The 16,285-nt window shown below is 36.6% G+C and overlaps 1 protein-coding gene across 1 annotated transcript in view; it reads left to right on the forward strand.

Annotated features, from left to right (window-relative positions):
• LOC106079361 (neuromedin-U receptor 2-like) overlaps positions 1-14,804 on the forward strand; it is a 92,862-nt gene extending 78,058 nt beyond the window's left edge. Inside the window, exon 2 of the mRNA XM_056032880.1 lies at positions 12,027-14,804. Coding sequence (XP_055888855.1) covers positions 12,027-13,100 — 1,074 coding nt within the window. The 3' untranslated portion in view covers positions 13,101-14,804. The remainder of the gene's footprint in view (positions 1-12,026) is intronic.
• The last annotated feature ends 1,481 nt before the right edge of the window (positions 14,805-16,285 follow it).

A 16,285-nucleotide genomic window follows, 5' to 3' on the forward strand; every position in this document is an offset into this window, starting at 1 on the left:
CAGTAGTGCTTGGGAAAATTAGAATAACAAGCATATCATAAAAAATACTTTTAAAAAAAAGCTTATACGATATCCACCATCAACACTAAATCTGTGCGATATGAAATATTTGTACCAATTGTTTATATTTAGCTCGTATTTTCTGCTTTTAGTTTTCTCAATCTGTATGATCCAGTCACTTATCTGGACCAGTTGGGGAAATAGGAAGTGTAAAGGGAGGGGAGGGGGGAGAGAAAAAGCAAGAGGAATATCTGGGTCACTTTTACATTATCATTTTTAAAGCCATTTAAAAAAAAAAAAAAAAAAACACCTGAATTCGAACTCATTGTTCACGTCTTCTCAAGCCGACATACTAGCCATTCTGCTAGTGTGGTGCTTATGAATGTAAAAGATTGTATGGATATGTATAGTTTCTTTAAAACTTTAAAGCGGCGACCAACAAAGGGGACTAATTCAGCTTATACTATCACTGCAGTGATGTACAATTACTTTCCTTTTTCAGAGATACCAAACAAAATAATTATTTACCAATAGTTTAATTAATTGTTGTTGTTTTGTTGTTGTTGTTGTTTCTTGTGTTGTCTAGTAAAAGAAATAATTGTGCAAAATTTAAGCTTGATTAGGTGTCGGAGAAATAACGTGTACCAGCTTTTAAATATACAGACAGACAGACAGACAGACTGAGTGGATTGATACAGGCTACATAAAAGTGTAAAAAAAGTTATCATAACATTTGAACAAACATGTTTGTTACCAACACTTCCTTTATTCTCTACACCGGAGACACTATACAGCTTCCTATTTAGAGCTTGTTTGTCTGCCATGTAGGAATATCTCCGATACTTGTTCCCCTTGCGTAACAGATGAAGTTTTCAGGGGAAATAATTAGGAGAACATAACTATCATAATTACTGCTTTGATTTCAAAACTATGAACTACCACAAACAAAACAATAATTGCCTTAAATAGTAGCAATGTGTGACTGTTGGACAAACCTATGCACACATAGATGTATCCCAGCGTGAGAATCTGAGACTCGCTGCTGCATGTCTTTAACCAACTTCGCTTTAAAAGCCTGTTTTGTTATTGCACTACCAATATATCAGTTATCACCTATTGTAGGATGTAGATAATAGTAACGGAATTGGAGTTTGATAGTATTAGATTTCTGATTATAATTCATTGAAGCCGTGTAAGTCTATGGCGTAATACCTGAAGAGTTTGAATGTAGGAAGGTTTTGAGAAATTGATCAGGGCAGAAAAAAAAAGGAATAATGGCAAAAAAAAATGTTATAAATTAATTGAGTTGGTGTAAACATTGTAGAACTGGTAGATACTATTGGGGGAGGGGAGGAAGGGCAGCGCGTTCTGGATCAGAGAATATCACTTAGAGTGGTGGGGGGGGGGGTGGAGGAGCAGGAACACGGGAAATAGCTGTCATGTCGATGTGAGGACATCTTGAGCCAAACAGAAGGAAACACACACACACACACAATGAAATGTGGGGGGGGGGGGGTGAATAAGAGGATTGAAACGTATAAAGAAAATGGGTGTGTGTGTGGGGGGGGGGGGGGAGCTGAAGATTAGCACAATACTTACATCCTGGCTGAGATGGGTCTGGACACCACCCATTATGTCAGGTCACGTCACATAATCGCCTGTTCGCCGTCACTGTGTTTAAGTCGCCGGTTCCATTACTAGATAATCATGACCTTTGCCTCGAAGTGTATGGAAGTGAGTGTAATAGATGTGTGTGTGTGTGTGTAGTGTGTTCTCAATGAAATAGACATTGGATAGCATTAGTATCCTCGAAGATAATAGTGACATAGATAACACCACATAATAGTGAGATAGATAACACCACATAATAGTGAGATAGATAACACCACATAATAGTGAGATAGATAACACCACATAATAGTGAGATAGATAACACCACATAATAGTGAGATAGATAACACCACATAATAGTGAGATAGATAACACCAAACATAATAGTGAGATAGATAACACCACGTAATAGTGAGATAGATAACACCACGTAATAGTGAGATAGATAACACCACATAATAGTGAGATAGATAACACCACATAATAGTGAGATAGATAACACCACATAATAGTGAGATAGATAACACCAAACATAATAGTGAGATAGATAACACCACATAATAGTGAGATAGATAACACCACGTAATAGTGAGATAGATAACACCACATAATAGTGAGATAGATAACACCACATAATAGTGAGATAGATAACACCACATAATAGTGAGATAGATAACACCACGTAATAGTGAGATAGATAACACCAAACATAATAGTGAGATAGATAACACCAAACATAATAGTGAGATAGATAACACCAAACATAATAGTGAGATAGATAACACCAAACATAATAGTGAGATAGATAACACCAAACATAATAGTGAGATAGATAACACCAAACATAAAAGTGAGATAGATAACACCACGTAATAGTGAGATAGATAACACCAAACATAATAGTGAGATAGATAACACCACATAATAGTGAGATAGATAACACCACATAATAGTGAGATAGATAACACCAAACATAATAGTGAGATAGATAACACAACGTAATAGTGAGATAGATAACACCACATAATAGTGAGATAGATAACACCACGTAATAGTGAGATAGATAACACCACATAATAGTGAGATAGATAACACCACATAATAGTGAGATAGATAACACCACATAATAGTGAGATAGATAACACCACATAATAGTGAGATAGATAACACCACGTAATAGTGAGATAGATAACACCAAACATAATAGTGAGATAGATAACACCAAACATAATAGTGAGATAGATAACACCAAACATAATAGTGAGATAGATAACACCAAACATAATAGTGAGATAGATAACACCAAACATAATAGTGAGATAGATAACACCAAACATAATAGTGAGATAGATAACACCAAACATAATAGTGAGATAGATAACACCAAACATAATAGTGAGATAGATAACACCAAACATAATAGTGAGATAGATAACACCACATAATAGTGAGATAGATAACACCAAACATAATAGTGAGATAGATAACACCAAACATAATAGTGAGATGGATAACACCAAACATAATAGTGAGATAGATAACACCACATAATAGTGAGATAGATAACACCAAACATAATAGTGAGATAGATAACACCACGTAATAGTGAGATAGATAACTCCACGTAATAGTGAGATAGATAACCACAAACATAATAGTGAGATAGATAACACCACATAATAGTGAGATAGATAACACCAAACATAATAGTGAGATAGATAACACCACGTAATAGTGAGATAGATAACACCAAACATAATAGTGAGATAGATAACACCAAACATAATAGTGAGATAGATAACACCACATAATAGTTAATAATGCAACAGCCTGAAGAACGTAGGCTCTAGAGTGACATATGAAGCAAAAGACCGACTCTTTTTACACCTAACTCTCCACAGACTCTACACTACATTTGCAATGTATGTTCACATGAAATCACATCCTACTTTGTTGGGTTCTTCTGTGAAATGTATTGATAAACTCAACAACACTATAAATATATATCTGTCTGAATTCAGATAGGATACATTATTTTAAAAGAAAAGGGCGTTTTTTTAAAAAATATTTAGCATATTGTGTGGTCCATCCCGCTTAGAAAGATGCCTGATGTAAGTCTACCGGGCACATACCATCCTCATTAATAGTTGTCCATAAAAATAGTGGAGAAATATGCAACTATCCAGACAGAAAACAAACGTAATAAATTCGTGGTTTAAAAATACCAGTTTATTAACATTGTCTTTTGTAATGGATAATTCCTCGTCTAACGCAGGGGTCGGCAACCTGCGGCTCGCGAGCCACATGCGGCTCTTTGGATATTAAGCTGCGGCTCTTAAGTTCCATACTCAAATCTTAATTATTTTATCGAAAAAAAATTGAATCGCTTAACTAAGATTAGGTAGCGATTCTATATCTCAGCCAATTGTACTTGCTTTTTACCGCACCCCTCCCCTTGTCTTCAAATGTAACATATTTGCAGTATGAAGAACTCAACTTTCTTCTGCCTTATCACTTGATATAGATGAGTCTTGCGACATAAAAGACACGGTACAAGTTGCTCATTTTGTCAGGTGTATGTCTTCCCAAGGATTGCTACCATTCTCGTGACAAACTAGAGGGAACGATAGAGCGAATGCCGTGCAAAAATATGTTGAAGACAATAAGATCGATTTAATAAAGTCGTTTCAATAACAACTGATGGAGCCAGAATTATGACAGCAAAAAATAAAAAAGAGAATCACAAATTGTATACGTTTCACATCCTACTCCACCAAGAAGTGCTTGTCAATAGCACTCTACCATCGTCAGTTGAAAGAATTCTGAAACGAAATGGAGACTCTGACCTCTTTATTCATAATAAAGTGCAATGGCGTTGTATGGGTATGGTGTTAAAACTTCCAGATTTGTCCTTGAATGAAATAAATACATTCCTAAATGTTAAAGGTATTAATAACCCTGCATTAGAGAACGACAAATGGTTGCAATTATGTTAAAATTATAGACCAATATATCATCAAAAATAAATGAGATTAATCGAACACTACAAGAAAATGGAAACCCAGCCTATGCTTGGTAGTAAAGCGTTTGGATTCCGAACTGGGGTCCCAAATAAAAATCCTGGTGAAGAATTGGATTTTTTTTATCTCTGAATATTTTTGGGCGCTTCTAAATCCACCCAGCTCTAATAGGTACCTGACGTTAGTTGGGGAAAGTAAAGACGGTTGGTCGTTGTGCTGGCCACATGACACCCTTGTTAACCGTGGGCCACAGAAAGAGATGACCTTTACATTATCTGCCCTCAGATAGCAAGGTCTGAAAGAGGAACTTTACTTATTCAGAGCGGTAAATGACTTCTAAAGCAATATCGCGATAAAACCAGTGCAACTGTTGACAGGAGTTTCTTCAGCACAGTTTTAAAGAAAAAATTACAGATGACTTTGCTGAGAGATTTGAGCATTTCAAAACCAACAAAACCATTCTATCATTCATAGTAAATCCCCCAACACAAATAGTAACGAAATCCACATTGAGCCATTTGGATTTGATACTGGACTTTAAAAAGTAAAGCTTTGTGGAAGAGTTGGCGATCCAGAAATGCATGTACGTAGCGCAACAAAAAGTGGACAGCTTTCAAAGGAATGTCACGAGATGAGGCACTTGTACTCGACGCATGAAATTGTTTTCCAGACTGCTAGAGTGAATTGAAATGGTTGGCTATTGGAGTGATAGCTATTTTGGGATCGACTTACTCATGCGATCAAGCGTTCTCTTGTATAAATATAATTAAAAGTAAAGTAAGAAGCCAACTAATAAATGAAAATTTAGAGCCGTGTTTGAAACTAAAAACAAAAAGTTATGACCCAAATGTATCCAAACTTTCCAAAACCATAGCCATCGCTCCCATTGAATTTGTTTGCTCAATTATGTTGTTATTGAAGTTAAAGTTAGTGTTGTATGTAAATGTTTAATTCTTTTAGTTTAGCCTATTTACTTACAAAAAAAGCAATTATCTAATAATGCCATTCATTTATTATGTAATTTGTTGTGAAAAACACTAGTCATATATAAATAAATAGATATTTTTCCTTATGAATAAATAAATTTGTTTTTATTTATCAAAGACCTTTATTTATGCGAGTACTATTTATAGTTGGCAAGAAAAAACCTTGTGGCTCTTTAAAAACTTTGAAATTGTGTAAATTCGAATTTTTTGGCTCTTCCGCCTCAAAAGGTTGCCGACCCCTGGTCTAACGGAAAGACAGAACTGAGCTACTAGCTTACACTCTGTCGCCATGCATGACTTCATGCAGCTCACGTTTCTTCTTGTAGTTTATTTCTGACTTGATCATTCCATTTTGTTTTATTTCTGACTTGATCATTCCATTTTGTTTTATTTCTGACTTGATCATTCCATTTTGTTTTATTTCTGACTTGATCATTCCATTTTGTTTTATTTCTGACTTGATCATTCCATTTTGTTTTATTTCTGACTTGATCATTCCATTTTGTTTTATTTCTGACTTGATCATTCCATTTTGTTTTATTTCTGACTTGATCATTCCATTTTGTTTTATTTCTGACTTGATCATTCCATTTTGTTTTATTTCTGGCTTGATCATTCCATTTTGTTTTATTTCTGGAAGAACAAAAAATGGTTTACTTTGACTTAGATCCCAATCGATTCGTCGCATTGAATGGCAATAAAGTGTAAGTACAAAATAAAAGTTAACAAAAGTAGGGGTAGAAATGACAATGGCCCTCGGTTACTACTTACAGTTATTTAAATTACTGGTACAAGTTTGTTATTGGCACTGTGATAAGGCTTTGTTTTTAACTAGACATAAGTCCCATTCCCTAAAAGCTAGGGCATTGCGAAATCGTATGCATTTAATCAAAAAGCATATTCCTCATACACAAGAAGATCACTGCCAGGTATTAATCTTTGTCAGGTATTAATTCACGTTGAGTATGCGTCAGTTATTAGTTTTATCACGATAGGGCTCAATTTACCTAGGCCTCCTCCCCCCTCCGCCCCCCCCCCCCCAACCAAAGCAGATGACCTTTCACTCACCCACACCACTAATATACTGAACAACCTTGGTGAGGCTAACAGATGAAGACTTGATCATGTAATATGAATATTTAGAATGAGGTCTATACAATACAACAGTAGGCTACACAGATGTAGTTAATGAATGCTTCTACATGTTGCAATGTAAACCTAAGTGGCAATAATATTCAATGATACATCTTAGCTCATATATACTACAGGTGCTCAGCATTCTTCGGTTACTGGACCTCTGAAAAGGTCCAAACTGTTGTTTATCACGCTAGACAGGCACATCTGTAGATCACTTCCATTGCAATACTATAGCCCACACCGGATTGCTGGTATAACACCAGAGTGGCTCAGTAATGAACTAGTGTGACCTGGCCTCTTAAAAGTCCTTGTATTCGCTATTCTGAGAACCGATATCGACGTGGCGACTACTAAAACTTAAGATACGTAGATATACTGTCAACGCACCCTAAAAGGGGTTGCTGCCTGGTCGTGCTCACAGGACTGCCATTCAACGTCTGGATTGTCCAGGATTCATAAACTACTCGCTGCCAACACCCGACGTCTTGCAGTTAGAGGGTTTTGGACTAAGAGGTAGATTATCTTCAACTCTGATGGAGCATCCGAGACATGCAAAGCATTGTACAAAAAACAATTGAAAATCCCCAGCCATCGCAAGCCCAAGTGATCGCGTAGTCTTATGTTGATATACCTGTGTACTCTTGATTGTGTGTGTGTTCGTTCTTGATTGTGTGTGTGCGTACACATGCAGGTGTACGATTCCAATGGACTCAGTAAGATTGATTATGTTTCAAGCGCGTGATTGAGCGAAGGAATTAGAGTAGGATCATGTTTTAGATTGTTTTACTTCCGTCTAACCATTGACTGACTAGTTGAATGTGTGTGTAAGTGGCAGGAAGGTGACAGGATATCATTAAGTCTGATTGTAATAATATCAAAGCCATTTTTAGGCGTTATTTAACTACAGCAACAATATCGAACTCATGAATTCACCAATAAGTAAAGTCAATCTCAGAATAACGTTGCTGTTTTTAGCGGCCCCCGAAAGGGGAAAAAAGATATTAGTTTTGTGTGAAATGTCTGTCCGTCTGTCCCGTTTAGATCTCGTAAACTAGAAAAGATAGTGAAAATCCGACATCACAATATTTTAGACCATTCAAAGTTCTGATGTAACGGCTACTTTTTTCTTTTCTGAAAGCGAAAATTCTAATTTTTTAAATCACTTATGCAAGCAGTTTTTTCATAGAAATACACCACTTTTAAAACTACTAACTATTAAACACTCATACACTTATGACTCTTTATTAGGGGAGACTTCTTACTACCATATGTTTGACATTTATGAAAACAGTTGTAGTTTTTTTGTCAAAATTTTTTTAAAAATATTTTTATTCTTAAGTTTTGTAAGTTGTGTTATACAAAGTACTATATTTACACACAAACAAATGTTTATTTTTATTTTTTAAGAGAAATAATCTATTTAGTATGCATTATAGTGAGACATAATTTAAAACAATTAATAATGTTATAAATTGCATTTTTCTTCCCCGTTGTCGTATGTCCGGAAGCAAAGGTAAATACTATATTCTTCAGTACTCGTATAAGAGATTGAGCCTTTACAAAACAATTAGATCAATCTAAGACATCAGTTGGGCCAGATTCACATCTAACTTTACACTTTCACACATTCTTTGATCTGCTTGACCTCTGGGGCACTACATAAGATCTGTCAACCTTCCTTCTACATTCTTATCTGTCATTTGTCTTTGATATAATTTCATTCGGATTTTCCTTCTGAAAATAGTGAAGCCTGCCTGGGTGAACCACTTCGGGGGGCCGATTTTGAGTTTGTGTTTCCACACAAACTGTCTTTGTAAATTTTTTTTCTTCAAATTGTGTACATTTTTTTCTTTAAATATTCAATAAAGACTTCTTGTTTGGGTTATGTATTAGTGGAGGGTCTTATTGGTAAGCCAGGTTGTTTTTGACATACCTTCTTGAATTATCTTTAACAGGGGAAAGCTTTATCATCACAGAGTGTAAACTGAAAACAATTTCATTACAAGATTTATACAAAGATCAGGCTCCATTTCAATTTGAAATAAATGATTCAAAGCTCAGAAATACAATATTAGATCTAAATTAACATCAATGTTATTATTCTACTTGAAAGGGAATCAACCCGGCGTCACAGTCTTCGAAAATAGTCTCTAGTAAAATAGTACTATAGTAAATAGTCAAACCGAAAAGACAATGATATATCAGCAAAAAGCTTTTCTCAAGCAAACCACGCATTCTTTCTTGTCCTCAGGAAAGACTTTTAGAGACCTCTGTAGATTACATCGTGAGTTATTGTTCCTGATATCACGTGATTAAATATGGTGAGAAAGTAGAGCAACAAAACAGTTCATAGCTTCCGGCTGCCATCTTTCTTCTATTTTTTCTTTTATTACAAGGGAAGTAACCTAGACTTTTCACAGGGAAAAATATTGTTTCCTCACTTTTCTACCACCCTGCAAATTGACGTATTAAGTCGAATTATTTATGGTTAATATTGCTTTTTTTTGTTGGGGTGTGGGGAGGAAAAGGAGTGCTTAATGGTATGACATTTTTATTGTTCTCGTTGATTTTTTTAAACATTTAACTTTTTAAAAGAGATAGCTCAGTTCTGCTCACTACTAGAAGTTCTGGGAATCAATACCGACATTGATGCAAGGCAGTAATTTTTCCTCTCCGCAATTTACACTATAATTCATTTCTTTGGTTGTTATCAGGTTTGGGTGCGTTTATCCCAAGCTGCTTTATTCTTTCTGCCCTTGTTTCACCTTTGGTAAATACTGAACTATCTCACCATAATTTTCTTTTACAAGACATCACCTCAGTAAATATAATAGTCACTAAATTGCAGTCTTATCCAAACCTATCCCAGACTACCCCTGGTTCAGCCAGTAGCTGATACCCACAGCCAAGGGTAAGATAATCCTGGGAGATCTGTTCAAAATAGATCGACAAGATCAGCGCGTGAAGACAGATACGGCGCGTCTCTCAGGGGAGATTATTAGTCCCACACAAAAGCATTCTCCCCCCTAGTTGATGACACTAGCTAGTGATCTTCAACTAATGGTAACATTCCGCACGCCTCGGCCGGGCGCTAACTGTATTTTCAACTGGTCAGTCATAGACCCACTCTGGACTTGGTCATCTGTGGAATGGAGCCACTTGGACCACATTTGAGCAATATATTAATATATTATGACAGTCAGGCGCTTAAGCAAGCATAGTCTCTGCCGGATGAAAGGGAGATAGTGACTTCTCTTTTAATACCCATTTCATTTCTAGTCTATTACCTCCCCTGGGTGTCTCAACTTTCACAATCACATTTGATGGGGCTGGGTGGGAACAAAGATTTGAGTTCGCTGTACGCTAAACTGTGTCGAATAGTTTTAAATGGGTTTTTAATGGACACAGAATTACCACATATGATAATATGATCTTGCTTGTGAGGCTGTTGGTTATGCTAGTGTGATTGTTACATAGGCGGAGCAAAAGGGTGTATCATAATGATCATATCACGGGCACCACACCAGAGGGAAGTCACACGCAAAAGGTCGCCAAAAGGTTTTGACGATAAACACGATTTTTTTTCCGTGTTTTGTAAATTAAATATATTTTCGATTAATAAACATTTTCACATAATTACATATCTTTTCTTGATTTGTCCTATAAAATTACCCACAGAAATTACCGGTGTGCAATTTTAAATGCTACAAGAGACCTTCACTCTGAATAATAAAATGCGTTATGATTATCACACAGAGTTCATGTGCATTAAAACATTTCCAATTTAAAATATCCACATTCTCAATGGATTAGTTTCTAAATTATTATTCAGTAAAACTGTATGAGTTACAACAGTTATTACGGCTTCATGAAAATAACTAAATAAACTAAATAAAAACGACAATATTTAATATTACTGCTAGATCTAGATTTACACATTTATATTGTATGCATATTAGAATAATGTAAGTACTTTTTAGAGCTCCCCGAAAGGGGAATAGCCGATATTATCTTTTGGGTGATCTTTCTGTCCGTCAGTCCGCCCGTCCGTCCGTCCGTTCGGTTTAGATCTCGTAAACTATAAAATATATTGAAAATCCGACATCATGATATTTTAAACCTTACACAGTTCTGATGCATCGGCAGGGTTTTTTTTTTTTTTTTTGTTTGTTTTTTTTTCTGAAAGCGAAAAAAATTAATTTTAAAATCAAGTATGCAAGAAGTTTATTCATAAATTTACAACACATTTCAATGGAAAAAAACAAGGGAGGTAATATTTTTTTAAAAGGTCAAATACTTGTTCATTACTAACTCAATCTTCATTCATAGATTCGCACATTGGTACAGAAAACAGGCATATAAGGTGACAATGAGAAGCGTGGTCGAGAGGTCAGGTACGCTTGAACTTGGCTTGGCTTGGCTACCTATTAAGCGGGCTCGAGGTTGTACACCCGACTCGAGCAGAGTTGTGTTTACTGAGCGCCTAAAGGCAGCATAGGCAACCTACTCCCAGATGTTCCCAATTCCCACTGGTCCACAAATGAGATTGGACCATAGCGCTCTGAGCATGCTATAAGCATGAAAGTAGCGCTATATAAAAGCCATAATTTAATTTATATGATTATTTCTGTGCTTTTGGCGTATTGTTTTTAGAAACCTACCACAACACTTTGTATGTTACGTAAAAGTTCAATGATGGGGATTTGCTTCGTTACTGCAATTATTTTAATCTCTGACCTACCGGTTCCCTTGGCGTTCGTGACTTTTAAAATTGTTAAGCTACTCAAGTACTTTCCCAATAGGCTGATACATGATTTATTACGAGGTACTTATGTGGTCTGCTAAAGTGTGACAGATACATTTGACATGTCACATTTTAAAGCAGACTTAGAGTGTAAATGTTTATGGGAAGAACAGTGTGAGAATTGCAGGTCCTTTTGTCTGACTTGTAGGTGGGGGCTTTTTAATGTACATGTCAGATGTTAGCGATGTTTCCAAGTCGGAGGTCCATTGTTCGAGTCCTTGTTTTAGCGTATGTTTCACTGTATTTTCTTCATCTCTTTTCACTAACCACTCTGACTCCGTGCTGCTGTTAAATTTTGCATGTTCATCTTCAGTCATTACTTGCTTCAAGCTCAATGTCTGTTTGATTAGTTAAATTTATTTATAGTGTTATACATTATTTGAGATCGCTATATCTGCTAATTTGTTGCGTCTTATTTTAAATTGATATGTTGTAAAATTATGTAAATACCTTTTTTTTCCATTACAGATGAACAACACAACCTTAACAGACTACCCTGCTACTCAAATCATAGACCAGTACGTCACGCCGGTCATTGTGATTATTGGTCTCCCTGGAAACATCTTATCCCTGATTATCTGGATGCAAAAGCGCATGAGACACTCTTCTGGATACTACCTTGCTGCCTTGGCCCTGGACGATCTGATCTTCCTGCTTCTGTCCATTGTATTTGAAATCCACAACACATGGCATATCAAAATACTGGACGTCCCGGTTTTATGTGAGGCCTTCCCCGTCGTATTTCTTCCGACTCAATATCTGTCTCCGTTCTTTGTGCTGGCGTTCACCACGGAGCGTTACATATCCATCTGTCACCCTTTCAAAAGGGAAAAGTACTGCACAATAAAGCGCGCGAAGATCGTCATCATCAGCCTTATCGTTTTCGTGCTGTGCCTCTGCTCGCCCATGGGCTACTTCTTCACGATGGCAGAGGATTGTACTCTAAGGGAAACTGTGCTCGACGGCTACCCAAAGTCTGTTTACAACATTTACACCCTCACGATGGATTTATTCTGTTTCTTCTTGGTTCCAATGACTGTCTTGGTCATGAACATCCTCGTGATTGTCGAACTTCGGCGCCTGACGCGGATGGAGTCTGCACAGCTGCACGGCTCGCCGCAGAGAACCGCTGCAACAACTGTGACACTGCTGGCTGTTTCTTTCTACCAGATTTTTACGACTCTTCCCGTTTCCATTGTCTACACTCTGTACATGGAGTTCGTTGTAGAAGAGGGTGAAACTGACCCAATTATCTTGAAGAGACACTATACGTACAATTTGGTCATGGCTATCATAAAAGAGTACGGCATCACGCATTACGCCTTCAACTTCCTCATCTACATCATCACGGGGAAGATGTTTAGACAGGAGTTGAGGCGGCTCCTCCTCAGGCCGTTTAGCAAACTCGGCCTGACCTTGACACGAGACTATACCAGCCTGACAGGGAGCACCAGGGTCGCGAACGAATCCAGTAGAAAGTGGGTCTCCACCAATGGCAACCACAAGGAGCCGAAGAGTGTTGCTGATGAGACTTTGCTTTAGCGTGACCTCCTTAGGGTTCTGAACTCAATTTACAACATAGTATTTGAACATGAAATGTGCCAAATAGTCCTCCAACGTCAGCCATTGGTCTAATTCTTATTCTTTCTTTCTTGTTGCTTGTACTTTTTGTTTTTGTTCAGTGATACGACAGAAAGTTCTAATATGCAAAACCCGGAACCGCCTACAAGTTTGAACACTGATGCTTTCCAGAGAGGAACAATAATCTTTTTGTTTTTGTCGCCTTATGTATTACATTCATTCATTGTGATGGGTGACACAATCGTAGGAACTGTTTTATCGTTGTAAACAGACTATGTGTAATAACTTATCCAGACAGCGATAACTACTGTTTTAATTCTCAAAAAAAATATTGATTACTAGTTAATGGTAATTTAAGAATTCTCGGTTAAAAATTCAAATCCAATAGATCCCTTCCCTAAATCATCACGTCTTTTTTTTTTGTTCTAAAACACCTGCTCTCATTCCATTTTGGTTTATCTGGTGGCATTACATGTTACTAAATAGTGTCATGCACTATGTCAAATTGACTTGTATATCAAAAAGTATAACTTAACCATCGACCAATTCCTCACTGAGACAGTGGTGATTTGAAGTCACACTTTTTTTTGTTTTACTTGCTCGCCCTCCCCCCCCCCCCCCCCCGAAATAAAACTTCGCACAGTTCAAATTAACCATTTGATGTGCCAGCACCCACTCCACACAATTAGACATCTTACAGCAACGTAAAACAAAATATTATTAACATATAAAAACTTCATCCAGTTTTTGATACTGTCCTAAGCCCAGGGGCGTAGCTAGGAATTGTCCATCGTTTGGGGTCCCTCTAGTTGCTTAATATTAGATTTTCAATGTAAAAAACACTCATTTGGGGGCCCCACTCAAGTGGGGGCCCGGGGGGATTTTCAAATTATCCCCCCTTCTCTCCCCACCCTAGCTACGCCACTGCCTAAGCCTTTTTAATCGTTTGTTTTTTTGTGTAATCTTTTCTAATTTTTTCCAATTTGGTCAATCAAAATTTATAGTTTCAAGTCAAATACTCAAGCCAATAGTTCAAATCAATAACCAATCAAGGCGCATTATTTCTAAAGTGCGATGACATCAATAAAAACTAGTTACTATTATTTGAGTTGTTAGATCGTACTGCAATATTTTAATGGGCACTTGAACTCTAGAACTTTATTGGTTCAAAGTTATTTGAACTCACGTTGATACTATAATTACTGGATTAGTTTGTCAGTTAAACGACTCATCATAGAGTTAAGCTTCTTCCTAACTTTAATATGGGACTTAGTACATAATTTGAGTAATTTGAGTGTCTACGGTATATATTAGTGCACAAAAATGTTGAACAAAACTATTCCAATAGAAAGGTTGTCATTCGTATATAACTTAAGGGTCATACCACTTCCTGCTCTCTTGAATGTCCATGAATGTTATGTGGACCAAAGTGCCCTGAGCTTGCTAAAAATAAGATGATAGTATTTCCATTTGAACTATCGTTTTCATCTTGATCATGATTGCAGTGTATACGGGGGATCTATATTGGGGGTCTATATTGGGGATCTTCGTTTGTTGGTGTAACCTAGTTTGAGTTGAATCAATGGACCCCACAAATGAGTTGAATCAATGGACCCCATAGATGAGTTGAATCAATGGACCCCACAGATGAGTTGAATCAATGGACCCCACAGATGAGTTGAATTAATGGACCCCACAGTTGAATTGAATCAATGGACCCCAAAGTTGAGTTAATCAATGGACCCACAATGATTTCATGCCTACAGACTGTAGCTATTGAAAGTTAAACTCTGCAGTGGGTTTGACCAGTGAGAAGTCGCCCTGGGCAAGTACCCATTAATTGTAGCCAACATTGTTATATGTATGTTTTTCTTTCTTTGTAAACACATGTACGTTTAAATAGTAATTTGGTTCCTACATTGGCTTTACATAGAAGAGCTTTTATATCATATTTTATAGCTTTATTTTTAATCTAAGTTGGGGGGGGGGCTTGCAAAAGAAGACGTTTCAGTTCATCTTCCGGTGAAAAGTAGGAGTTTGCGTTTTGGGAATTTAGGACACACTGACACACCCCTGAGTCCACTCAATCTGCTCTAAAGTCGGTTGGTGTTGTGCTAGTAACAGGATGCCCTCGTTAACCCTTGGTAACAGAAACAGATGAGCTTTACATTATCTGCCCCTATAGATCGCAAGATTTGAAAAGGGTACCTTGAAATTTTTAAAATTATTTTTTGGTTACTAGAGACATCTAACAAAGGATACCTAAATAATATATATATATATATAAGTTGTTATAGTGTATACAAACAGAAGACATTGGCTTTGTCTGCGTGGTACAGTTTACTTTGTCCTAGTTAAAGTGTTCCCACAAACAATGCTCTGATGGGGGGGGGGGGGGGGGGGGGGGGAATGTGTATTTTGGTATGTATTTGACTCAGGGTAGGGGTGAATTCAATCCCTCAACCTTCTCACACGCAAACACACAGTCTCTTGCCATACACTCACCCCAATACAAAGTAACTTGCATCTATAATATGAAGTGCATGCTGGTGTGTACACGATAGACATTTGGATGAGTTTGTGTAATATATAGTTATGTCAGTGTAGTTGAATAGCTCACTAAAAGTTGTATAATTAACTGAACATAACAAGAAGATTGATTTGTAAGTCTAAGCAATACGTTTTTTTTTGTGCGCGTGTGTGCCGTCCATTATCATTAATTGACTTAAGATGTTTTGCTTCAAACTGATTGATAATAAAATTGCATTTTCTTTTTAAATTGTGTATTATAAGGATTATAATTTAATATATTACGTAAAAGCTAGACTTATTTCTCTTTTTCTATATTTATCTCCCTATTAAGAACCGCTATTGCCAACTATCAAATACATTTGTGTGATATTATTTTGAAACATTTCACTGAGTATCTATGTTTCTCAAATATAAATGTGTGTAAAATTTTAAATATTTTTCCCCTCTAACTTTAATATTAGCTTTACAGAATATGCAGAGAGAAGTCAACCAAAAATCCCAATAAGAAAGTTGTTTGTTCATTAAAATGTTAACCCTCGTCTAAGTTTCAGTACATAGGAAATATCCATCCAATGTAGTCTTCCTCTTCCTCTACTCACATGTCTCCATCCAAA

The sequence above is a fragment of the Biomphalaria glabrata genome, chromosome 1, assembly GCF_947242115.1.
Source record: "Biomphalaria glabrata chromosome 1, xgBioGlab47.1, whole genome shotgun sequence".
NCBI classification, from domain to species: Eukaryota; Metazoa; Mollusca; class Gastropoda; family Planorbidae; genus Biomphalaria; species Biomphalaria glabrata.